The sequence below is a fragment of the Muntiacus reevesi genome, chromosome 5 (assembly GCF_963930625.1).
Source record: "Muntiacus reevesi chromosome 5, mMunRee1.1, whole genome shotgun sequence".
Taxonomy (NCBI): domain Eukaryota; kingdom Metazoa; phylum Chordata; class Mammalia; order Artiodactyla; family Cervidae; genus Muntiacus; species Muntiacus reevesi.
In genome coordinates, this window is record NC_089253.1 from 90,703,515 (window position 1) to 90,728,962 (window position 25,448).

Here is a 25,448-nt window from a genome sequence, read left to right on the forward strand (position 1 = left end):
CCACAGACAATATGTAAACAAAGGAACATGGCTGTATTTCAATAAAATTTTACTTACAAAAACAGATTTGACCCATGGGCCATAGTTTGTTAACTCCTGAGCTAGACTACCAATTGAGGAGGGGCTGCAGGGAGATACCCTGCAAGTTAGGAGGTCGTACCAGGTTGAATAGTGTCCCCCAAAACTTCACGTCTGCATAGAACCTGTGAATGTGACCTTCTTTGTAAATACAGTCTTTGCAGATGTAATCAAATTATGATAAGGTCATATTGGATTAAGGGGGGCTTTAAGTCCAATGTGACTTGCTTATAAAAAGAGAGAAAAGGAGTGGTGCTAATCCTTGGTTCATTCAGTTGTGTTGAGGTGGTCAAAGCCTGACTAGTCTTGAAGCCCTTCCAAAGGCTCTGTGAGAGTGGCAGGCACACATAAACCCCTCTAAAGGGGGCACTTTATTGGTCTGGCAGCCTGCTTGGCTGTCTGCTGCAAATCCTGAGTCAGCCCTTCACTAGGGCAGCTGTCTGGCCCAACTCTGCTGATCTGTGAATTTACGGCTGCCTGTTCTTGCCACCCTCATCCAGGGGCAAGCCTTCAGTCTGAGATCAGCCCCTTAGGAGACCCATGCAGCTGGGTCTCAGTTCCCCCAATCTGCATTGCTCTTCTGGCCACAAGAATATCCCAACAGACTCTGACAAATGCTGTCCTGAAATCTACTCTCTCCTCCCTATTTTCCTGGTTACCGGGAAACAAACAAACAAACGCATCAGTCAGGGAATTCTAACATAGAAGCTCTGCAGACTTTGCTTCATGGGAACTGTCAAGGTTTGGAGAAAATCAGAGTTTCTACCCTTTTGTTTAGGAAATGCTAGCAATGCCACCACAAGTGTGGGATTGGGGACATTTTGTAACTGAAACTCAAACTGCCATATGGTGTAACTGCCACACCCACTCTGCAGGCTGCTGTCTTCTTCCGGTTGCAAACCTTTAGAGAGAACACCGCAGACATGAGGTCTTCCTGAGTCCTATTTCTCAAAACCTGATGCTGCTGTGGTTAAATTCTGTGCATGGCTATAGTTTGGAGAAGGAAATAGCAACCCACTCTGTTATTCTTGCCTGGGAAATCCCATGGACAGAGGAGCCTGGTGGGCTACAGTCCATGGGGTCACAGAGTCGGACACGACTGAGCGAATAAACCACCACCACCACATGCTTATAGTCATGGGGTGGATGTGCAAATTAAGGGAAGGATTTTTGGACTGAATGTCGTTGCATCTCATTCAGATCCAAGGGCAAGTGGAACTTCATCTTGAGAGAGCAGGATGCTGAGTGGTTGGGGGTGAGGGCCGGGAGCCAGGTTCGCCCACCGCGGCTATTCACTAGTTTGGGGCTTGGTCAGCTCAGATCACCTCTCTGTGCTTCAAAAAGCATAAATGACCGCATGGAACAGGATTATTTGAGCTACAGAGCTACACCTGGCAGATAACAAGGCCTCCCCTATCGTTATCAACCACTGATAGGAGGAGGAAGCACTTTCTCACTATCAGGCCATCCATGCAAAGCCTCCACGGAAACCCTACTGTCATGAGTCACAAAGGGTCACTTCCTTTTTTTAAAAATTGGCTGCACCAGGTCTTAGTTGCTGCATGTACAATATAATTCCCCAACCAGGGATCGAACCTGGGCGTCCTGCCTTGGGAATGTGGAGTGTTAGTCACTGGACCACCAAGGGAGTCCCTCCACCTGCTTCTGGAGGAAAACCTGGCTCCTGTTTGCCATCTGGAGCTCACAACTGCACCACTTGACTGTTACCAAGCGAAAGTTCAGGTGCCTGACACACAGTGAGGCCAAACAATACCGAAATGTTGGCGTTTGTAACAGAGGACGGTTATTGCAGGGTCAAGCAAGGAGACAGGTGGCTCATGCCCCCCAAAACCTGGAACTCCACCAAAGGGTTTCAGAAAAGCTTTTTTAAAAACAAGGTGAGGCCATACACAAAAATAAACTCAAAATGGATTAAAGATCTAAATGTAAGACCAGAAACTATAAAACTCCTAGAGGAGAACATAGGCAAAACACTCTCCGACATAAATCACAGCAAGATCTTCTATGACCCACCTCCCAGAATATTGGAAATAAAAGCAAAAATAAACAAATGGGACCTAATGAAAATTAAAAGCTTTTGCACAACAAAGGAAACTATAAGTAAGGTGAAAAGACAGCCCTCAGATTGGGAGAAAATAATAACAAATGAGGAAACAGACAAAGGATTAATCTCAAAAATATACAAGCAACTCCTGAAGCTCAATTCCAGAAAAATAAACGACCCAATCAAAAAATGGGCCAAAGAACTAAACAGACATTTCTCCAAAGAAGACATACAGATGGCTAACAAACACATGAAAAGATGCTCAACATCACTCATCATCAGAGAAATGCAAATCAAAACCACAATGAGGTACCATTACACGCCAGTCAGGATGGCTGCTATCCAAAAGTCTACAAGCAATAAATGCTGGAGAGGGTGTGGAGAAAAGGGAACCCTCTTACACTGTTGGTGGGAATGCAAACTAGTACAGCCACTATGGAAAACAGTGTGGAGATTTCTTAAAAAACTGGAAATAGAACTGCCATATGACCCAGCAATACCACTTCTAGGCATACACACTGAGGAATCCAGATCTGAAAGAGACACGTGCACCCCAATGTTCATCGCAGCACTGTTTATAATAGCCAGGACATGGAAGCAACCCAGATGCCCATCAACAGATGAATGGATAAGGAAGCTGTGGTACATATACACCATGGAATATTACTCAGCCGTTAAAAAGAATTCATTTGAATCAGTTCTAATGAGATGGATGAAACTGGAGCCCATTATACAGAGTGAAGTAAGCCAGAAAGATAAAGAACATTACAGTATACTAACACATATATACGGAATTTAGATAGATGGTGGCGATAACCCTATATGCAAAACAGAAAAAGAGACACAGAAGTACAGAACAGACTTCTGAACTCTGGGGGAGAACGTGAGGGTGGGATGTTTTGAAAGAACAGCATGTATACTATCTATGGTGAAACGGACCACCAGCCCAGGTGGGATACATGAGTCAGGTGCTCGGGCCTGGTGCACTGGGAGGACCCTGAGGAGTCGGGTGGGGAGGGAGGTGGGAGGGGGGATCGGGATGGGGAATACGTGTAACTCTATGGCTGATTCATGTCAATGTATGACAAAACCCACTGAAATGTTGTAAAGTGATTGGCCTCCAACTAATAAAATAATATTTAAAAAAAAAAAATAAAACTGGACATGGGAAAATCAAAAAAAAAAAAAAAAAAAAAATAAAAACAAGGTGAGGGAGGGGCATGGTTAGTTGACCCGATCTTCTTCTTGTAGGAATCCTTTGTTCTAGTAGTTATCCATGTAGGTCAGGCCATGATGTTCCTCTAAATGTCCAATAAGACAAATGTTTGTCTCTATTCTGTAACTTTTAACCTCTGTATAAATGAAAAAGTGTTACATTCTTTAGGTCAGAGACTTGAGAATGGACTAGCCTGAATATTTCAGGCTACAGACAACATTTTTCTTTTTTTGGCCATGCCACATGGCTTGCAGAATCTTACATCTCCAACCTGGAAGTGAAAATGCCAACCATTAAGTCCTAACCATTGGACTGCCAGGGACTCCCCTGTAGGCAACATTCTTAAAGCAAAGCCAGAGCAATAGAATATAGAACTTAAAGAAACAGATCTAATACGGAGTCAGACTTGTTCTTCCCTATTACGTGGCTTCTCTTTCCTTCACAGTGACTGGCATTTTGGAGTCTGCCATCTGAGGGTCCCATACCCTGGTTGAGACGGGCCTGGGACCTGGGACCCTTGCCAGCAGTGCTGCAATGCTGGTACCTGGACAATCCTCTCCTCCTCAAGCCACAAAATACAAGGAAACTATATGGTACTGAAAATAACTGTGGGCATGGGCAATTGGGACAAATTTAGGACCACAAGATAGAAAAAGACAAAAAAATGCAATGGCCATTTCTGAAGAGCCAGGAGCAAGAACTGGGTGTTGGGAGCAAAAACAGAGCACTGCACATGGCTCTTGCACACACCACCACCTAATGGGTGGGCAGAGCAACTAAGCCACCACTGTGATCAGATCCCTGGGCACACCCCCACCCTCATCCCTTGTAAGAAACAAGCTCGCCCCTGCTTCCTCTTTTTGCTCCCTCTTGCAGCTAATGTAATAAAGCCCAATAAAGCCTTGCCTGAATTTCCTGTCTGGCCTCTAGTCAATTTCTATTGATGGGGAAGGCCAAGGACTCTGGTTGGTATCACAGCCTCTAGGAGGGCCACCAGCCTGGCTGATAGATCGAGGTTTCTTCGCCCCTGGGCTGCAGCTACCCTGGGCCTCCCTTCAAGAGAAAACCTTAAAAACTGTGAGGAAAAGGGGATGGGAAAGGATAGAGATGAAAAGGAAAAACGCTGGGGCAGGGCGCCAAATGCAGCTGCTATTTAGAGCTATCAGTGCCCTGCAGGCCTCCATTCCAGCTGTAAGCAACTGACTCCCAAACTGATGATAAGAGCCACCTGGGGCAGTGACAGCTCAAAACTGCCTCCAGACGGTGGTCTTTTCACACCCATTTCAGAGATAAAGGCGCTGAGGCACAGCAGATCCTCGCAGAACTGTTTGACATAAGATAGCAACCTTGCACTGAGATTTTCTCTGGCTGGTGCAGAACTCCTCTGAGTTCCCATTTGCTCCCCCACCTTCATTAGCTGCCCTCAGTCCTCAGTCCTGGGACTTCTTTATTTAACCCCTCTGCTCCTTACTCCCCTCATTTGGGAACCACTAATAAGTGCCTCATACTGTGCTGTCCCTTCTGCCTCCCCAAACATCTGCCTTATCCACACCCTACCTCCACAGCTGACTTTGGAAGGCAAAGGAGGGGCTGTTGACAGACAGCAGGGAGCCCTAAGAGGTGCCCTCAAAACCATGATGGGGTAGAATGCTGACTGTAATTTACAGAGTTTACATAGGTTTCCTTAAGCAAAAGACTTGGAAAGGGGGTTATTGAAAATTGATCAAATTTCTAGAAAAAAATTGCAAAGGGAGAGCTGAATTTTATTTTTGCCATCCAGGTCAAAACTCATGTACACTTCTGGTTGTGGACTTAAAAAATGTTCACAACCTGAATTTTGAGAGTTACACTTTCTTTAGTGGGAATTTTTAGGACTTCAAGCCCAGGAGACAGCATCTCAAGTGACCCTGAGAGAACTGCTCTGAAGAGGTGACGAAGGAAGCCAAGTTATATAGAAGTTTTTTTAACAAAGGGCAAGTGATCTGAACATCAAAAGGTTATTGTTAATTAAAGAAAACCAGATATCTCAAGTAAAGGAATTTAGTCCTTTACTATGTGTGGGAAGACACAAGAGTCTGGTCTCACTGAAATCATTTCTTTGATATGCACCTCGGCTATCTGGGGCCATTAACCTGTTTCCACATCCTGGGCTAACTCAGGACTCTCCAGGCAGTCGCTGTAGTCTGAAGGTTGCTCAATTGCAGGTATTCTTTCCCTCCTGTGTTCCCTCAGGGCTTACCATCCGTGGTGTGACTGTGACATCTTTGTTCACTGATACGGCAGGAAATATTCCATCTCTCATGAAAACACAAATACTTTGTTGGGTTTTGAAAAATATTTATTTACTTGGCTGCACCAGGTCTCAGCTGCAGCATGGGGGATCTTTAGCTGTGGCATAGCTTGAACCCGGGTCTGTTGCATTAGGAGCGTGGAGTCTTAGCCACTGGACTGAGGCAGGAGGTATACGGGTCGCCCCATGGTAAAGTGATTCACTCCCCGTGGGCCAAAACTCCAAGACAAGAATAGCAGGACAATTAAGGGAGGAGGTTGGGCCCTCCTCAGACCACATATTTCTCATTCCTGAAGTCAGGAAACCTCCTTGACCACACATGCACAGAAAAGCTCCTTGGAGGTCAAAAGGGGAGCAACGTCTAAGGATGCTCTGAAAAAAAAGTGTTAGTCATTCAGTTATGTCCCACTCTTTGCAACCAAAGGAAAACTGGAAGAAATATCCTATATAAGTGATTTAAACAGCCATGGGGGTGCAACTCAGTGACTCTCTCTCTAAGTCTGCCCATGTGTCTATCTATATGTGCTGTACTCTTTTTTTCTCCTAATAAATACTTTACTTGCTTAACTACTGTCTTTGTGGAATTTCTTTTCTGCAAAGCGGAAGGGCCAGAGTCCTTGTCACTGACCACTGGTCTAGTGGCTAGGATTTGGGGCTCACACCATCACGACCTGGCCTAAATCTCTCCCTGGGAACCCAAGCTCTGCTGCTCCAAGCCATTACATGCCGAGGCCACTGGAGATCAGGACCACCAGGGAAGTCTCAAAAGAATACTTTGGAAAACAAAGTCCTAGGTATTTGTCCTAGAGAAACTCTTGCACCTGTACTCAAGAGATATTCAAAACCAAGTTCATAGCGGCAATGTTGCTATTAACAAGACAGAAAGAATCAGGAAACTCAAATACATATTGATAGGAAAATGTGGATAGTCACAATGGAACACTATTCAGCACTGAAACAAACTGTCTCCAGCTCACAAATATCCAGTGCAGCAAAAAAAATATTGTAGCAAAGGCCACAAATAGTACAATGCCATTTATATAAAGTTCAATAAATATTTAAATACCGCAGAGAAAAGCCAGGTGAAAGTAGACACAACATTTAGGATTGTGGCTACCTCTGGGGTCAGGGAAGAATATACAGGAGACACAAATGGCGTTGCCAGTATCCCGTTTTTTAAGCTGGTAAGTCAGGTACAAAGACATTTATTATTTTTTTACATTGAATGTATTTTATACAGTCTTTGGTATATGTGAAATACTTAGTGTGTAGGACGAGGAAAAATGCACTACCTAAAAGTTGAGGATTATGTTTTATTCAGTGGATTTACTAAGCACTTAAGCCCAGGATACAGCCTCTCAGATAGCTCTGAGGGACTATTCCAAAGAGGTATGGGAGGAGCCAGGATATATAAGAGTTTTTGAAGAAACAAAAACAACTCAGGTAACCAAACATCAAGATTACTGCTAATTAAAGAAAAATGGGACATCTCAAGTTAATGAATTCAGCACTTTTCTATGTACAAGAAGATACAAGAGTCCAGGCTGAATGAAATTATTCCTTTGAGATGCACCATAACTCTCTAGAGCAGGTATCCTATTCTTCTCCATCCTGAATCCCCTCTTGAGTACTGAGGTGGCTGCAGTGGCTGATGGCTTGATGATTGTAACATCCTTTGTTGTTCAGTCGCTCAGTTGTGTCCAACTCTTTGCGACCCCATGAACTGCAGCATGCCAGGCTTCCCTGTCCTCCACTATTCCCAGGAGCTTGCTCAAACTCATGTTCATTGAGTTGGTGATGTCACCCAACCATCTCACCCTCTTTCATTCCCTTCTCCTGCCTTCAATCTTTCCCAGCATCAGGGACTTTTCCAATGAGTCAGTTATTCGCATCAGATGACCAAAGTGTTGGAGCTTCAGCTTCAGCATCAACCCTTCCAATGAATATTCAGGGTTGATTTCCTTTAGGATTGACTGGTTTGATCTCCTTGCTGTCCAAGGGACTCTCAAGAGTCTTCTCCAACACCACAGTATGAAGGCATCAATTCTCCGGCACTTAGCCTTCTTTATTGTCCAGTTCTCACATCTGTATATGACTATTGGAAAAAACCATAGCTTTGACTATATGGACATTTGTTGGCAAAGTAACATCCTTTGGTTACTGAGAAGGCAGCTAACATTCCTTGTCCACAGAGGTAAACACAGAAACTTCCTAGACTGTTAGGAGGGGGGATCCGCCTAGATCCCCTGAGGTCCTTCTTCACTCCTCTGAACTTTTATCTCCTGAGGCCTTCTTCTCTAACCCTGGAGTTTCCTATCTGGCTAAAGACCTGCCTTTCAAAAAAGGTGTGCCCCCTTTCCTGACCAGCAGTTTTCAACCAGGGGTGTGCAGACCACAGACAGAATCACTATGACCCAGGTGGATCATAGGCTGCTGAAGATTTGTCTTCCCTCAATCCTGGTGTCCTCCCTGCAAATATCACGCAGTCCCTACCTGCAGTGTGTTCTCCTGATAAAAGCCTTGTACACACATTTTTCCTCCTTGCCCACCAGCAAGGCGAATGCCTTTGGTCTGCCACTGCATTAAAACTGCTCACCCAGCATACTGTCAGTGATAAATAATAACTAAAAGCCTGTAACAAAGTAGATGGCCTGCACTGGACTGAAGGCACCCATGAGTTCCATAGCCTGCTAACGAATCCTCAGGAGCCGTGGAGACAGGCAGGGCATTTGGCAGCCTGTGAATTTTGGAAAGGAAAGGAGGACATCTCTACTAATCATTAACATTTGAGCTCCTATTTGAGGTCGAAGTGCTGTGGCTCAAAATGCTCTGGAGTGGCCTCCAAGAATCTTGCAATAGCAGCAGTCTGAGATCATGTTCTACATTTGATTTCCTGCGAAGAATCACTGATTGTGGCCAGGAAGCTGTTATAAGAGCCATGTCTTTCTATCTTTCTCTCTCTAACCATTTTAACAGAAAATGAGATTGTTCTGGAGCCCTTTCAGGGCCACACCTTAGAATTGCTCTGAAAATAAGAGCTGTAAGTGTCTGATTTCTGTAGAACTCTTAAGGTTTAGGAGATGGTGACTGTTGATTTAGCTGCTGAGTCATGGGGCTGGGATCTTGGTTTTAAGCAGTCTTAAACATCAGTGTATTGTTGGGGAAATCACAAACTCTGCTTGCAAAATTCATATAATTCTCTGGCAAACATTTTACAATTTCCTTGTTGCTTTCTTGCTGGATTTAACCCTAAAGTTCTTTCTTCTTAGTCAGTAGGCCTTCAGCTTTATCCAAATCTAGTGATTAAGGAAGAAAAGCAGGTTTTGCAGCTGACAAGAAGAAATAATAATTTGAATACACACTTTGATCTCTCTATGCAATGTATTAAACCTGAAGATGTATGACACGATTTTAGCTCTCTGAATTACAGACCAAGAGGAGCGCTAAGAAAGTACATGTAATTCTTATTGGAAAATGAAGCCCTCCCTTGAGTGTGAGTGTTTGGGGGTGGGGGTGGGGGGGAGGTACTGAAGAACTGATTTAAAACGGGAATCAGTTCTTTCTTCAGCACAGGGTAAAACTATTACATCTACTGTTGTCTATTTTTCATTCGTCAGACCACTGAGGAATATTGCCTGTTTTGAACTTTGAGAAATCCCCCAGGATCTGTGTGAAATTCCACTGCCAAACCAGGGCTCCCCTAGCAGCTCAGACGGTAAAGGATCCGCGAGCAATGCAGGAGATCCCAGTTCCATCCCTGGGTCGGGAAGATACCCTAGAGAAGGAAATAGCAACCCATTCCAATATCCTTGCCGGGAAAATTCCATGGACAGAGGAGCCTGGTGGGCTACAGTTCATGGTGGTCGCAAAGAGTCGGACACGACTGAGCGACTAACACACACACACACATACACACACACACAAGCCAGGACGAGTATGGTTCACATGGATGAGAAAAAGAGGGATGGGGCCTCATTTTAAGATGCAACATTAACAAGAGCCTCAGAATGAACCAACCCTGGGCACGCACATGGAGGAGTGCCTGGGCCGTAGGAAGTGCTCAAAATCCTTTCCTCTATCTTGGCCTGATAACTCATGTGTGACCGACGCACAAGGACAAAGGGACGGTGTCACATTGGCGGGCGGCCGGGAGCGCAGGGCGCAGGCGCGGGTGAGCGCACGTGGCCCTGTTCCCGGCTCGGCGGCCCGGGAGCTGGGTAGGGGCACGCGGCCGCCAACGTCTCCCTGCCACTGGGGTCTCCAGCACCGCGCAGCGGGGCGAGGGGTGGGGCGGCCAGAAAGGACGGGCCGCGAAGGTCGTCACCAAGGTCGTGGGCCGGACGTGCGGCGCCGGAGCGACGCTGCGTGCGTGCGGGACTCGGAGTACGTGACGGAACCCCGAGTCCTCATGCCGGCTGCGCCGCCCCGCCCCTCCTCTCCCCCGGGGCCCCAGAGCCACAGATTCCGCTCAGCCGGCGCGGGGGGGAGGGGGCCCTCAGCCCGACGTGGAGCGAAGGGGGACTGGGACTCGTCCATACTCCCACCCATTTGCTGGGGCACTGGGGACGCCCCAGCCAGGTTCCGCCCCACCTCCCTGGTATGTCGCCCCCTCTAACCACCCGCAGCGGCCGCAGCCCCGCCCTTCCCTCGGACGAGAGACCGAGTGACGGCTCGCTGGGCCAATGGCAAGGCGTCGCGGAGGGGGCGGGCCTGAGGGGCGGGAAGTGGGCGGGGCCCCCTCCGGGCTACGCAGGAAGTCCTGGCCAGCGGCGGGGAGAAGAGCTCGGGGTACTCGGAGCGCTCGGACGTTGCGACTTATCGCTCATCCTCGGTGTCTGCAGCACCCTCTGCTTCTCTCTCGGGCGGCGACCTCCGGCGGCAGGGTGAGAACTCGAGGAAGGGCTACCGAGAAAAGCGCCCGGGTGGGCGGCGCGTGGGTCCCCCGGGCCCGCGGGCGCTCCTGCCGGTCAGACTGCGGGTGCGGGGTTCGGCGGGATGGGGAAGGGGTGGGTCCGCGCTTGCGACTGGCCTCCCTGGCCAGAGTCGCGGCTCGACAATGGGGTACAGCGCCCGGTTTCTCCGGAGGGGAAAGTGCAGCTCAGCCTGAGATTATGGGTTACGGGGCCGCGTAACTGTCCCGGGAGATCAGGGGTACAGCACGGGGTCACCAAGACAACAGGAGGCGAGGGTAGAAGGTTTGGGAAGCGCTCCAGGTCTAAACTGCGTGCTCGTTAAAGCCAGGCCCTTCCGAAAATTGACCAAGGGGCCGGGAAAGGAGAGATTCCCGCGAAGCTGCAACTCCCCCCTCCGGGCCCCGCGCCCCTACCTCCCGCTGGTGGCCCCCAGCCTGGCGCCTGGGTGTCCAGCCCGTCGCTGCTGCGGAATGAGCAGGGACTAATCTGGGTTCAGAAGGCGCTTGTCCTGGAAGAGACTGCAGCGGAGCCGGGGAGTCATTGGAAAGCCCTCCCGGCGACCTCGCCCAGGTCGGGCACGAGCCGCTCTCGGCTCCCCGGGCTGGCCACCAACAGTCAACCCCTAATCTGACATAAAAAGGATGTATTTTACGAAATCTTCCTCTTCGCTGCTTCCTCTGCAATGTGGTCTTCCCCTTGAGCGGTGTGGGCAGCCGATTGACCTGCTTCCGGGGCACGTGTAGGCCCCGGCTGCCCGGTCTGCCCATGCTGCCCCTGGTATGGGGTTCAGTCTAGGCCGGTAAAAAGCCGTGCAGGCTCCCAGTCAGACCCACCTTCCCCTCTCTCTGTGCTCATAGCATTTTAATGACTTAGGAGAAAATTTTTCTGGCCATTTAAAGATAAATTGAATTTTATTTTCACATCATGAAATAAGTTGACTACTTTGTCTTATATCACTAAAAGGAAGTAAAAAATGAAATCTTACGACTGTGTGATGAGGTAGTGAAATGAAGATGTGTTTAAAAGTGTATCTAAAATCTGTAAAGTAAATCAGTGGTGGCCTGAGGATGAGGAGACAGTGACTGGAAATGGTCTAAGGGAACTTTTTGGCAGTGATAAATGTTACACAGGTATGATTTCCCAAACCCCAAAGTTAACTAGAATCTTATTTTTTAATTTTTTTTAACTAGAATTTTAAAACGAAAAAAAATTTAAGCAAATTTACCTTTTTGTAAGGTAGAAGATTAAAAACTAGATGTCTTTTTATTGGCTAATGAATAAAAACTCCATTGTTACAAAGACAAAGCCACACACGTGACTTCATGTCTAATTTTGAAACTTAAAAAGATGCCGTTTGCTGCTTCAGAACATTCCAGAGAAGATACTGGAGGAGGGCCCAGTTAGATAATGGCTTCTGAGCAGTGATTAGGTGTCTACCTCTGTCTTACAAGTTGTTCAATTAGTTTATTTCTTGAAAAGCCTCTGGGAGGGAAAGCAAGAAAAAGAGGACATTTTTTTCTTTTTAGCTCTTGATATTTACTCTTTGTAGCTGCAACCCCCACCTTTTTTTAAGGTGTTTTCAAAGGAAACTTCCCTTGGCATATCCTGGTGCTCAAAGAATCATTTTTCTAGGTACAATTCATGACTTTCATAATTAAGATTTTTAGATGGGGTGAAATGCCCATTGAAAGAAACACTAATTAGATAATGTTATTTTTGTGCCCTGTCTTGCTAAAGACCCAAGCACTGTGAGGTTTGAAAGGCTCAGAAATTGGCAAAGCACACTGACCAAGAGGCTCACTCTTGGTCACTCCTTTCCAAACTCATAATTTCTGAGTATCCTATATCGACCTATTAAATATCCTCCTGCTGCTTCAAGTTACCTAATGAATTGTGTTTCTAGCTTTTAATTCACTGTTCCGCTACAAACCAGATTTTCCTCCTGTAGTTTTTTTTTTTTTTAATCCCACCAGCACACACGTGGTCAGGCTTTCTGCAGGACCAGCCCTGAACTAGTAGGGCCTTTCAGAGCTGCCCCCCACCTACTTTTTAGGAACAATTCCCACTGCTTTCCAGCAGGCATTTTCTAGTCACCGTTCCTACATTAATTTTTAGTTATATGCACTCTTTCCTAGTCTAGGAATCCTCAGATGTGACCTCTTGAATAACAAGTTGAGGCTTTGTTATGGTTCATGGAAAATGTGAACTGTGTTTCCCTGCAGAAATTCACCATGTCCATCCTCAAGGTCCACGCCAGAGAGATCTTTGACTCTCGTGGGAATCCCACTGTTGAAGTTGATCTCTTCACAGCGAAAGGTATGTGCTACTTTTGTTTCTATAATCCCTGGCACCACATTCCATTTTTTAAACCTTTAAATGACAGAGCCTTAGGCAAGAAACAGCTTGTGGTCTTGAAAGCCTTTCTTTCTGATCTGCACGTGCTGGTAGGCTGTGCTCTGAGGTTGGGAGGCCAGAGGCCCTTGTGCTTCTTGGTATGTAGAGAAGGACACAGGTCAGCTCCAAGGTTACTGAGGTAGGGAGGCCCTAAAAGGGCCTGTCACTCGTTTGCCTCACAGCTTGTTGTGACCAAATACGTAGGTACAGTGCGATAGGATGGATCTTCCTTGAAAAGGAAAGAGATTAGGGGAGTATAAGGGTATATATAGTGCTCTTATCTCTGCTTCCAGAGATCACTCTTAGAGGATCAGGGACAGTTTTTACTTGGGGGTGTTGGGACATTCCAGAGACTGGTATTTTTACCTGGCTATAAGTTCACATAAGAAAAATTTGCCCACATTTGAAAAGAATAGGATGGGTCCCCCTTAAAATCTCCCCTCCTTAATCTTTTTTACTTTAAGAAAATCTGGTGCTTCCCTAGCCCCTGTGTTACCTCCAGCAACATCTCAGCCATTTTCTAAATGGCCCAAGTGTGTGAAGTTGGAAAGGAACCTGCCAGTCAGAGCTGAGTCATGGTCTGAATCACAGGCCTGGCAGAGGAACCTCCAGCCCATCCCTTCCTGTCCTGCCTTCCCCCTTGCCCAGAAAGTGAAGGCCCCTGAAGTCTAGATTTATCCAGCAGAAGTCTACCTGTGGTAACTGTAGGGGTTGCCATGAGAACACCATTCCTTCTGGGCATGTGCCTTGTGGATTCTCAGATTGCAAGAATTTCCTTTCAGTTTATGAGATTGGTTCACTTAGAGAGTGGAACTTTCCACTTGGAAATTAACGGACTTTGAACAACGAAAAAAGACCCAGGATGCTAGAAGATTGTTGAGAGGGAGACATTTTCTTTGAAACTCTTTAAAATGACTAAAATTATTGTCTTTTAACATTTAAATGAATGGAACTTTCTCTTACATGTCTTAATCCTTTTCAGGAAGAAAAAAAGCGCCAGAAAATATTAAATTTGTTAAGAACCTTTCATCACTTCTTTCTTTCTTAGAATTTATTTTTAGGCCAGTTTTAGGTTCGCAGCAAAATCAAGTGGAAAGTAGTGTTCCATCTACCTCCCATCCCCACTATCAACACCCTCACCTGAGCAGTAGTAGTTAGAGTCAAACCTGCATTGACACGTTATCACCCAAAGTCCATAATTGACCTTCTTCACCTAGACTAACCTTTGTTAGAGTCAAGCCTGCATTGACACGTTATCAGCCAAAGTCCATAGCTGACCTTAGAGTCACTCTTACTTCCATCGCTTCTTCACCTCGTCCAGAGCAGATGGATATAGAGAAAGCCAGGGCCTGGATACAAAAACATGTGGCCCACTGCTCACACAGTCATGTGGGAACACAAGCACATAACCAAGTGTGACTGAGATACGTGGTTGGTTTTTTCCCTCTTGAGTTGAGTTGCCTTCACATCCCCACACCTGCCAGTTCTCAGAGGGGAAGTCCCTGACAATTTCAAGGAGATTCGAGAGGCTGCCTGCACTTCCTGCTCCCCTAACCCTGTCTGCCCCATGTAACCGGATCTCTGCAGTACCTTTCCTGACACCATCTGTCCTCCAAGGACAGCTGCCACTTTCTGCTCCACATTCTAGGCTTAGCCAGACGGCCAGATTCTGTATCTGCAGGACTGTGATTGGGTTCTCGTGTGATTAACTCTGCGCCTCTGTTGTCCTTATTCCTTTTCTCTTCCAACCTGTCCTGTTAGGCAGAGAACCTCCAAATAGCATTCACTGCTGCCTAAGCTGAGGCACATGAGCTGTAGTGATTCCTCTTGAACCCATCACCTTCTAGACGTGAAAGGTAGCAACCCGATCTCAGTTGTCTAAGGGAAGCTTAGCAACAGTGCTCTCCAGCCGGACTGTCTAAAATAGCTTGGTGTTTCCGTGGGTTACTAGCTCCTAGAACATGACAAATCCCACAAGTGGATTCATGGTGTTTCTGTTGGACTGTGTGACTGAGGGTGGTCCGTGGACCAGCTGCAAGGCACCACCTGGGAGCTTTTAGGGATGTGGACTCAAATGTCCTGTCATGTCTCAGGATCTGGATTTTAACCCACCGGTGCTGTGTGCACACATTAAAACTAGAGAAGCTCTGCTCTAGACCTTTATCTTTAAACTAGAGAAATTCATCAACTCTGCTGTAGCGTCTTCGGTATAAAGTCAGTAGCGCAGGAGGAACAGCCATCTTAGTCTCCCTGATGTTGGAAGGAGGTGACCATTTCCTGAGGGAAGATGCCCTCTGTGCTCGGAGGGATCTAGGAGCTATTGCTTAATCGTTAGTAAACATTTTTCCCTCCTTCCTCTCTCAACATCCAGGTCTCTTCAGAGCTGCTGTGCCCAGTGGCGCCTCAACTGGAATCTATGAGGCCCTGGAGCTCCGGGACAATGATAAGACGCGCTACATGGGGAAAGGTGAGTGCAGACCCCCCTCCCTCCTCCCTGCAGCTTGCATCTGAGGGCAGGAGACCTCTGATTGGCCCAGGGTGTGGACGGCAAGCATGATGCCAGGGTCCCTGAACCTGTAACCCAAGGCAGGCATTTTCACATTCTTTCTCCTGTGATTTGTCTCCAGTCTGTGAAGAACTCCTGGTTGGACCAGGGAATGAGGGAGAAGAAGACACGTTAGCTAGTGCTCAGGAGAAGCCTTTGTCCTCCAGGACGGCTCTGAGGGTCTTCCTGGCCGGCAGGCCTCCTCCGGGGGTGTGGTCTCAGGGCTTGGAGGCTTCCAACTCATCATGGATAGATCAGTTGTTGTTTCTCTGGCAGAGCCGGCCTCCGGTGGTCTGTGTGCACATGTTCACCTTTCTGCAGATAGAACCCCAGAGGCCAGGTCACAGGAAAGCAGACGGGGCTGGACTGCACTCTCCACGGAGCGGTGTCACCCCGGGGATGGGAATTGGTTCTGGAGAGAAGGCAGGAGCACAGGCTGTGTCACAGTTTGTGGCCCTCCCGAGGGCCGCACTGTAAGGAGGTGGAGGGCACGAGTGGGCTGCCAACTTTCCAGGGGAGGGCCATGAGGAACACTGCATCGGAGGGGCAACAGCGAGCGAGGTCAGGTTGAGGGGGACACAGGGCCAGGGTCACAGTGGCTCCACTGCAGGGGGGCAGCTTCTGGACAGAGCTCTCCTGAGGGGTCTCACTGGCAGCCCAGGTGGACGCCTGCCCACGGCAGGAGGAGCGCACCCCACCTCAGTTATGATGAGGACGATTGCATGGTCCCCACTGCCGTCTCCCCACCTTCCTGTCCTGTTCTCTCTTTCTCTCACTCGGCATCCTTCACAAACCTGTTCTCTTCTGAGTCTTTCTTTTTTCCTTCTCTGTCAATCTCTGCTGGTCAGGTGTCTCCAGACCCGTTAAGTATATTAACGAGTTCCTGGCACCAGCCTTGTGCACACAGGTAATACACGGGGCGTCCTTTAGCCTCTGCGGTTGGCCTGTCCAGTGCATGGTCTTGCCAACTAACCTCCCTCCAGACAGTCTGTTTGGCGGCTTTTTGTGTGGCTCTAACCCGTGGGGGTCCTAGGTAAGAGCACTCAGACTGGGCCAGAAAGCCCTCCGATTCCGGGGGGAGAGGGCCAGGGGTCCCATTGAAGGTCTCTGGTGGGCTCTGAATATCTGGGTGAATATGGTGAGCGGTTCTCCAGCAGCGCTGCTCAATCCTCTCTCATCAGCATTGGTAATTTGATTTGATTATTCCTTCTAGGTGTCTCAAAGGCTGTTGAGCACATCAATAAAACTATTGCGCCTGCCCTGGTTAGCAAGGTAGGACCTGTCTCCTGATGACTAATGTATATTAATGCTATCAGAGCGCCGCCCAGTCCAGGCCGGGGGGCTTTCCTGTTTAAGGAAGAGCTTATTCTGAGAGCTAAAGAAGCTGGTGGGATTCCCTGTCGTGCATGCGAGTTACTTGGCCTTTGCTGACCCGCCCTCTGCCTGCGTGGCCATGTCTAACAGAGCATGGAACTGGATCCGAGGGGCAGGAGGCTCCAAGAGCCTTGATGTTTCCCAGCAGTGATATTGACCTCTGGGGAGTTAAGATCCAGATTTTAAGGGTGGCTCCCAGGGGTGTTGAATGTAGTACCCATGGCAACTGACTCATTTTTCATGAGCTGTGGAATTACTATATGTTTAAAGAGCAGAACTCTTGTTAAATAAAATCCTATTTGGAGCCTCAATATGGCAAATAAGTGGACCTGCTGTAGAGGAAGTGGAGCTAGGGACCTCACAGCCCAACCTGCTCAGTTATTTTTTGTCGCTTTTGTCCTCCCTCCAGCCCCTCCCTCCCAGACTCCTATGGCCAAGCCTGGCCTCATGTGTCCTCCTTGGCGTGGTCCCTCTCCCAGGTCCACTCTGTGCCCATGGCAAGTGGCACCTCTGCTGGTTCTATTCCCAGCTTGCCTGCTGTGGCCGGCCCACGTGACCTGCTGTGATTGGTCCCCAGGCAGAGTTTCCATCACTGCTCTGCCATCCCAGCCTCCCGGCCCCCTCTGCACACCCCTGTTCTTTGTTGTGCCTCGGTGCCCTCAGCTGGCACGGCTGACTGTGAGCAGAGCTTTCCTGGACATTTTCTTTTGTTAGTTACTCCTGGTGAGTGTTGGCCCCAAGCCATCTGCTGGGGTGACCTCTAACTTTACCCAGAGTTGCCTTGACACGAAAGTTAAAAGATGCCGAAGTGTTAACACAGTGTGATGGACTTAAAGAGATTTTTGTTTTCTTTTTGTATTTTAGTTTTTTAATGAGAAAGATGATAAATAATTTGCTGTTGTGAAGTTTTTAAAGTAATGTTGACTTTTATTTCATTACTTTGAGCCAGTTTTTAAGATGCCAATTTGGTTACTTTATACTCTCACTGAAAGTATTCATTTTGGTCAGTTATCAAACATTTTGGGGACTTGCCTGTCAGTCCAGTGATTAAGACTCCACACTCCCAATGCAGGGGGCCTAGGTTTGATCCCTGGTCAGGGAACTAAGATCCCACATGCCACACACAACCTGGCCTAAAACTTTAAATAAAGATTATTATTATTTTTTTTTTTGGCCTTGTGGACTACCTACAAAACTTGTATCTCCCATCAGATACTCAGACGTCCTCACTGAGGACAGCTGAGTGACAGCAGAAACTGACTTTGATGAGCACAGCTCTTCAAATAAAGAACAATGAGTTCTGTTGTTCTACGGCCCCCAAAGTCACAATGCTGGGAGAAGTACGTGATGCTCTTAAAGCCTGTGAAGGGCAGTGTTGTGTCTCTGTTTTCCCCTGACATGGATAAGCACAGAACCGACCTGGGCTTTGCACAGTTCCCAAGGCTGGTGGCTCTGTGACAGGAGGGCCCAGGGCATATGGGTAGAAGCACCATTCCCTCTAAGCAGCTCACCCTCCCTTCTCCCTGCAGAAGCTGAATGTCGTGGAGCAGGAGAAGATCGACAAGCTGATGATAGAGATGGACGGCACAGAAAATAAGTGTGAGTGGCCAGAGTGGAATCTTTGCCAGGAAGGTCGTAGCTTCTCCTGAAGACTCTTTAAGTCCCTGGGGGGAAAGGCCATGTCGTCCCTAACAATAAGTTATGTGACCAGATAACTGTGGTCCTTGCCTCATGTTCATAAATTATGTTTTTAAATATCAGGAGTACAGCCAGCTGACAGCAGCAGGTGTGGAGGGTTACTCAGAAGAGGCCTGTGCTTCAGATAGTCCAGCAACTTGCAGAACTTTCTAGAGTTCCATAGACCAAAGAAAGGGCTTTCTCTTTTGGGGAAAGAGCAGATGAGTGTATGTGAGAAGTAGGCTGTTGCATTTCTGGTGTGATAGAGAAGAGGTTCATAATACAATCCAGGACACACACAGTGGTGGTCCAGGCAGGAAAGCCAGCTGGAGGGAGGCTGGTGGGTAAGACATGCCTTCATTTAACTCTATTCTGTTCCAGCCAAGTTTGGTGCAAATGCCATCCTGGGCGTGTCCTTGGCTGTCTGCAAGGCTGGTGCCGTGGAGAAGGGGGTGCCCCTCTACCGCCACATCGCCGACTTAGCTGGCAATGCCGAGGTCATCCTGCCAGTTCCGGTGAGTGGCTGGTTTGAGCTTCCCGTGTGTGGAGGAGGGGGTGTTTGCTTTCTCGTGGGGACCCGAGACCTCCCGCCTCTCCAGCTCATCCATATGTGATCCTCCAGCACGAGGGTACGAGCAGGCTCTGGGAGTCTCGGCTGCAGACGACTGCCAGCACCGGCTGACAGTGACCTTGAGCACCCATCTCCTCAATTGTCGATGGGCGAGGGCCTCTGTACTTGTTGGATTGTGTGCACCTGTGGTGGTGGCTGCAGTGCAGTGATGCACAGGCTCCATGCGGGAGCTGGGCACTGGGGGGCTGCTGGGGGCGGGGAGACCCTCCAGGCCAGAAGCTACACTCCTCTCTCTCCCCACAGGCTTTCAATGTCATCAACGGTGGCTCTCACGCTGGCAACAAGCTGGCCATGCAGGAGTTTATGATCCTTCCTGTTGGGGCCGAAAACTTCCGGGAGGCCATGCGCATTGGAGCAGAGGTTTACCACAACCTGAAGAACGTCATCAAGGAGAAATACGGGAAGGACGCCACCAATGTGGGAGATGAGGGTGGCTTTGCCCCCAACATCCTGGAAAACAAAGAAGGTAGTGCCTCCAGGGGAGCCCCCACCCTGGGCACCGTGGGCCCCCTCCACGCCACACCCCCCACCACCCCCAGTCTGCTGCTTTTCCACTTTGCATTCATCAAGTACCAAATTGCAAAACCATTTGTGATTTAAGAAACTAACATTTCCTTAAAAAACAGAAGTTTTCTTATTTATTTGATTTCTAAATGGCCCAATGATTTGCTTAAACTGGGCTGACAGTGGGCCTGAGAGGCAGTTTGTTCTCCCATCCTTGCTTCCCAGCGATGGCAAAAGTGTGCCGCCTACTCCCTGTTTAAGGATACTGGCATGCTGAGGTTTCAGGTCATTCAGCCACAGTGATGTCACACATGCTTTGTTTTGCTTTGAATCCTTAGACGCAGAATTAAATGTGAGAGTTGAATAGAGGATACGGAAGTCTTAGGAGAAGAATTCATGGCTGAATTTTTTGTTTTAGAAGAAAAATCTAGGGTTCCAAGCATGTATCATGGGCTTCAGGGATGGTTAGTGAAAGGAAATGTCTATCCTGACCTTTGGGTCAGTCATACACAGTAGCTGACATTTGACTATGTTAACTTATAAAAAACCGGCCCTTTCACGTGGTTTGAATCTTGGGCACCTTTGCCGTTCAGCAGCAGCCAGTGTCTTGGTCCGCTTCCCTGCAGGCAGTGCTTCTGAGTGAGGCCGACCCCGCGCCTGGACCCAGACAGCAGAGCCTAGTGGCGGGGCTCCCTGCCAGTCCACTGGGCTCCCTCTGGGATCGCAGCCTTTTGTTCAGTCACTTAAATCATGTCTTGACTCTTCGATCCCGTGGATACAGCATGCCAGGGTTCCTGTCCTTCACCCTCTCCTGGAGTTAGCTCAGATTCATGTCCATTTAGTCAGTGATGCTGTCTAACCGTCTTATCCTCTGTCTTGGCTCTATTTAAAGCCTGTTCTTTGGGACAGCTGATCTCAGCTGGTCACTGTAACTGTATCTTGGCCAGCACAGCTGTTCTTTGGTGCTAAATTTGGGAGCATTTGTCAGTGAAAAAGCCTCTGAGAATCAGTTTCCAACTTGGCCATGCACTCGTGGCCCTGAACAAAGGTTTCTTGCCCCAGAACATAAAAAGGTTCACGGAATCTTGAGGCTGGTGGTTGGGGCCGGAGCACCTTATCCTCCCTCTGTTACGGTTCCCACTGGGCAGAGCTGGCCTGGTCTCCAAAGTCATCACCACCATCTCTTTCCAGCCCTGGAGCTGCTGAAGAATGCCATTGGCAAAGCTGGCTATAGTGACAAGGTCGTCATCGGCATGGACGTAGCTGCCTCTGAGTTCTACAGGTCGGGCAAGTATGACCTGGACTTCAAGTCGCCTGATGACCCCAACAGGTACATCACACCCGACGAACTGGCCAACCTGTACAAGTCCTTCATCAGGGACTACCCAGGTGAGTGTTCCCAAGGCGGCTGCGGGTGTGAGTGGCGGGTATTGCCGGCCTGCGGTGGTGATGTGGTGTGAGCGCCTTGTGTCACTGTCACAACAGCCTCGTGAATGAGCAGATGTGAGGCAAGGACCTTTGAGAACTGGGACTGCCAGGCACTCCTCTAGGCTCTGTGTTACCTGATGCGCACAGGAGAGGGGACAGAGGCTGAGAGTGGGTTAGAACTTGCCCAGGGGCGCTCAGCCAACAATGGCACAGGTGTTCACACCAGACAGTGCCTCTGAGTGCCCGCGCTTAACATTGAGCACCTTGGTGGAGATGGGGCTGGAACGCAAACCCCAGAGTCACCACACAGCCCTGTTCTTACCCTCGGTGGCACTAAACTGAGAACCCCCTGGGCAGTAGGTTTTCTACCTCCACAACCATGGGATTGCAGGATTGCAATTACTGTGCTCCCTGTCACAGGAGGGCTGGGTAGGGCGGACTCCTTCCAGGACTTGCTTTTAGGGACGGGCTGTCTGCAGGTGAGAGGGGGAGGCCAGGTGAGCCTCAGGTCAGGGGAAGTGGGCTCCAGCGGCGTTGGTGGTCAGCAGCCTGGGAGGCCACCCTGATAAAACACACTCTACTCTCCTCAGTGGTGTCTATCGAGGACCCCTTCGACCAGGATGACTGGGAAGCTTGGCAGAAGTTCACTGCCAGCGCGGGGATCCAGGTGGTGGGGGACGACCTCACGGTGACCAACCCCAAGCGGATCGCCAAGGCCGTGAGCGAGAAATCATGCAACTGCCTCCTGCTCAAAGTGAACCAGATCGGCTCTGTTACCGAGTCCCTGCAGGCGTGAGTGCCCTCCCTTTGGGGGCAGCTCTTGTGAAGAGAGGGGCCTGAACCTGGTGGTGGGGAGGGGGCTTCTGTTTGGAACTACAGGTGACATTTAAAGTTAGCGATGGCCCCCAGGGGCCTGCGACTTTTGACCCTTGTGGCCTGGTCCTGACCACTGGGTGTCCGTGCACTCACGATTCCGTATCACACGGAGAATATCAGCCCGGGTGCACACACACCTCTGTCAAGGAGACTGAACCCACTAGTTTTCCAAACATGACTACAGGGCAGAGAATGTCCTTGGGCTTCAGGGGAGGTCGAGGGTTATCCTTTTCCCAGCAGTTGAGGGCTCGGGAGGCCAGGAGGGGCTGCGGTGCCTGAGCCGTGGAGCCATGCCATCTGGTTTTCTCTGGCTCCTAGGTGCAAGCTGGCCCAGTCCAACGGGTGGGGCGTCATGGTGTCGCATCGCTCCGGGGAGACTGAGGACACCTTCATTGCTGACCTGGTGGTGGGGCTGTGCACAGGGCAGGTAAGGAGCTCCTTGACACGAAGGGCGGGCCTCACTTCTCTCCTGAACACAGATCTGGGGTGGGGGTGGAGAGAATGGAGTCCTGGGTGCCCCTTTTAACCCCCTTCCTAGGTCAGAGAGCCTGCTTGAGGCCTTGCTGTCTCTGCCTGGCACCCTGCCCTTGCCCAAAGCGTCCAAGAGGCTTCAGTGTCCACTGTAAGCAGCTGTGGCCTTTGTTTTCTGCTTCCAGATCAAGACTGGTGCCCCGTGCCGATCCGAGCGCTTGGCCAAGTACAACCAGATCCTCAGGTAAGAGGCTGCCCGCACAGAGTGGGCTTGGTCTCCAGGAGGAGCCCCAGGCTGCTCGGTACGAGGTGGGGCAGGCGCCCGGCCCCAGTGGTGTTAGGCTGGGGCCAGTCAGGCACCTGACAGCCCTCCCCTGGAGCGGGCCTGCTCCGCACGACCTGCCTGGTGGCTGCTGGGGGGAGAGGGAACCACTTCCCTCCGGACAATTGAATCCTAGAATTTAGGGGGGCTACAAGGGGGCCTTAGTGACTCTCTCACTTCACAGCCTTGTTTTGTGGACAGGATAACAGAGCTCAGGGAGAGGAAGAAAAATCGCCAAAGGGTAAACTGCAGGGTTTCCAGCGTTCAGCGCCTTCGGACACTCTAGTCTCTCCCATTTTTGTCCTTGGGAAGCTTTGCCTATTAACCCAGGAGACCTGCCCTTCTGTTCTTTTCTTCTAGTCTTGAAGGGAAAAGGAATGTCCATTTCATAAGTCCTCCCACATTACCCCATCTTTAAAACTTTATCCTGGAAAATGCCACACATATAAAATATAAGTGAATAGTAGACTGTACTCCCTCTCCATCACGTGATGTACCCGCTGTTCATATCCCTCCGTGTTTTGTCTCTACACCCTTTTCTGACAAATTTTAAAGCAAATTCCAGGCATTTTGTGATTTCACTTGTGTATATTTCAGATAAAGATTTACTTTTGTTTTTTAATATAACCACTCTACCATGATTAGTGGTAATTTCTTAGTGCCAACATCGGGTCTGTTCATCTAGTCTGTCTCCTCTGTTGTTGCAAAGTGGCCATTTCTTTTTTTGTTATCAGGATCCAAACAGTTCACACTGATAAGTGCCCCCGCCTTTTTGCCCTATACCACTTATTGGTTGAAGAAACTGGGTTATCTTTCATTTTTAAAATCTTTTTTTTTTCTTTTTTAAGTATTCTAAGAATACAGTATTAGTATAAGTATTCTAAGAATACAGTCCTACCATTTCTTACATTAGGAAGGCAGGGAAGGAAGGAGACCAGGTGCATGAGAAGAGCCCATATTTTCTATTCCTGGCTTCTCCAAGAAGTTCAAGTTTAGGGATTAGTCGGGCAGACTGAACGAGGGTTGAGTCCTGAAGTTCTTAACAAGTGTGTCCTTGACCATCTCTCTGGGTGGGAAAATTTTACTGCATTGAAGTTTGACGTCTGTCTTTCTCTCCCCATCTCTCTTCCTGCTTCCTAAGAATTGAAGAGGAACTGGGCAGCAAGGCCAAGTTTGCCGGCAGGAGCTTCAGAAACCCGCTCGCCAAGTAAGCTGTGGGCGGGCGAGCCCCCGCAGTCACTCGTTGGCTCCTTAGACCTGCATCTGATGTCACCGGGCAGTGTGAGGCCCCGGCTGATGCCCACAGGGGCCTCTGGTAGTTAGCTGCCCTCTTCTCGTCCTGTGACGTCCCCACCGCTTCCTTAGACCTGCTGCAGAAGCCACGCCTGACCATCTGGAGCCCTGCTGGAAACCCTAGCTCTGTAATCACGTACTTGGCCCAAATCATTGTTCTCACCTCGCTTCCACCAGGTATTCAGAGCCATGTGTATCTAGATTGTCATCTCTGAAGTGTCCAGTGGGTTCGTGTGCAAAATAAAAAGGCCTGAGTGACCCATAAACTTATGCCCTATGTGTATGAAGTGGTCTCTGAGTCTGTCGTCACATCTTGGGTATTCAGGAAGCACCTCTACAAGAACCAGATAGAAGTGTCATGATAGAAGGAACAGGAGTTTGTGGAGGACGTTGTATGAGTCCTTGGGGGAGGGCATGTTGGGAAAAAGGTGAGAGAGGGGTCAATAGGTACCCTGCAACAGCGGTGGGCCGGTGCCAGGAGGCAGGGCCCAACTTCAGGACCAAACTTCTTGTTTGGGAGAGAAAAATGCAGAGCTCTCACAGGGTACCTCAAGGACAGCTAAATAAGTTAAAATTTAATTCATTCCTTATTTTCATCTGCCTGATCTCGAGTGCTCAGAGGCTCCATGTTGCTGATACCCACTGCTTTGGGTACTGCAGGTATGAAGTGCTAGCGTTGCAGAAAGCACCGTCTGGAGTAATGGATGAGCACCAGCGAGAGGTGAAAATACTGTAGCTTCTCTGCCCTCTGCCCTTTGAGGTCTGGTGTTATACTAGCATTTTATTTTCTTCCCCGACTTGATACAAATCCCTTGAATTGTGTTTTAATACTCTGGCGAGAGTCCCTTGCATTGCAAGGAAAGCCAACCAGTTCATCCTAAAGGAAATCAGCCCTGAATATTCATTGGAAGGACTGATGCTGACCTGATACAAAGAACTGACCCGTTGAAAAGACCCTGATACTGGGAAAGACTGAAGGCAGGGGGTGGGCTGGGGTGAGGGAGAAGGGGATCACCCAGTAAACTGGGAGTTGGTGATGAACAGGGAGGCCTGGCGCACTGCAGTCCACGTGGTCGCCAAGTCAAACGACTGACTGAACTGAACCCAGTGAGGCCCCCTTGTGGACATTCTTGTTCATTGCTCATCTCTATCAACCCAAGAAGCAGAACCAGAAGATAGTGTTATTCACTCAGTTGTGTCTGACTCTGACCCCATGGACTGTAGCCTCACCAGGCTCCTCTGTCCATGGAATTCTCCAGGCAAAAATACTGGAGTGGGTTGCCGTTTCCTTCTCCAAGTAGAAGATACGTACACAATATTGAGATTCATCACAAGGAATTGGCTCCTATGATTGTGGGGCATGAGTCCATA

General features: G+C 48.9%; 2 protein-coding genes across 4 annotated transcripts in view; one reads left to right on the forward strand and one right to left on the reverse strand.

Moving 5' to 3' along the window:
* The window catches only part of CA6 (carbonic anhydrase 6), a 165,008-nt gene that overhangs the window by 90,194 nt on the left and 49,366 nt on the right, over positions 1-25,448 (reverse strand). The gene's annotated exons all lie outside the window — the stretch shown is intronic.
* Positions 10,376-24,347, forward strand: ENO1 (enolase 1). Its single transcript, XM_065935822.1, has 12 exons — positions 10,376-10,532; positions 12,785-12,878; positions 15,328-15,423; positions 16,715-16,773; positions 18,405-18,474; positions 18,934-19,067; positions 19,427-19,649; positions 20,879-21,076; positions 21,706-21,907; positions 22,310-22,418; positions 22,648-22,706; positions 23,926-24,347. The coding sequence occupies exons 2-12, from the start codon at positions 12,794-12,796 to the stop codon at positions 23,993-23,995; spliced, it is 1,305 nt and encodes a 434-aa protein (XP_065791894.1). The 5' UTR covers positions 10,376-10,532; positions 12,785-12,793; the 3' UTR covers positions 23,996-24,347.

Bases quoted from the DNA above. Each gene is read 5' to 3' on its own strand.
- ENO1 (XM_065935822.1), top strand. From the start codon at position 12,794: ATGTCCATCCTCAAGGTCCACGCCAGAGAGATCTTTGACTCTCGTGGG. The intron at 15,424-16,714 runs GTGAGTGCAGAC...TATTCCTTCTAG, and splicing joins GACGCGCTACATGGGGAAAG to GTGTCTCAAAGGCTGTTGAG. The intron at 16,774-18,404 runs GTAGGACCTGTC...TTCTCCCTGCAG, and splicing joins CGCCTGCCCTGGTTAGCAAG to AAGCTGAATGTCGTGGAGCA.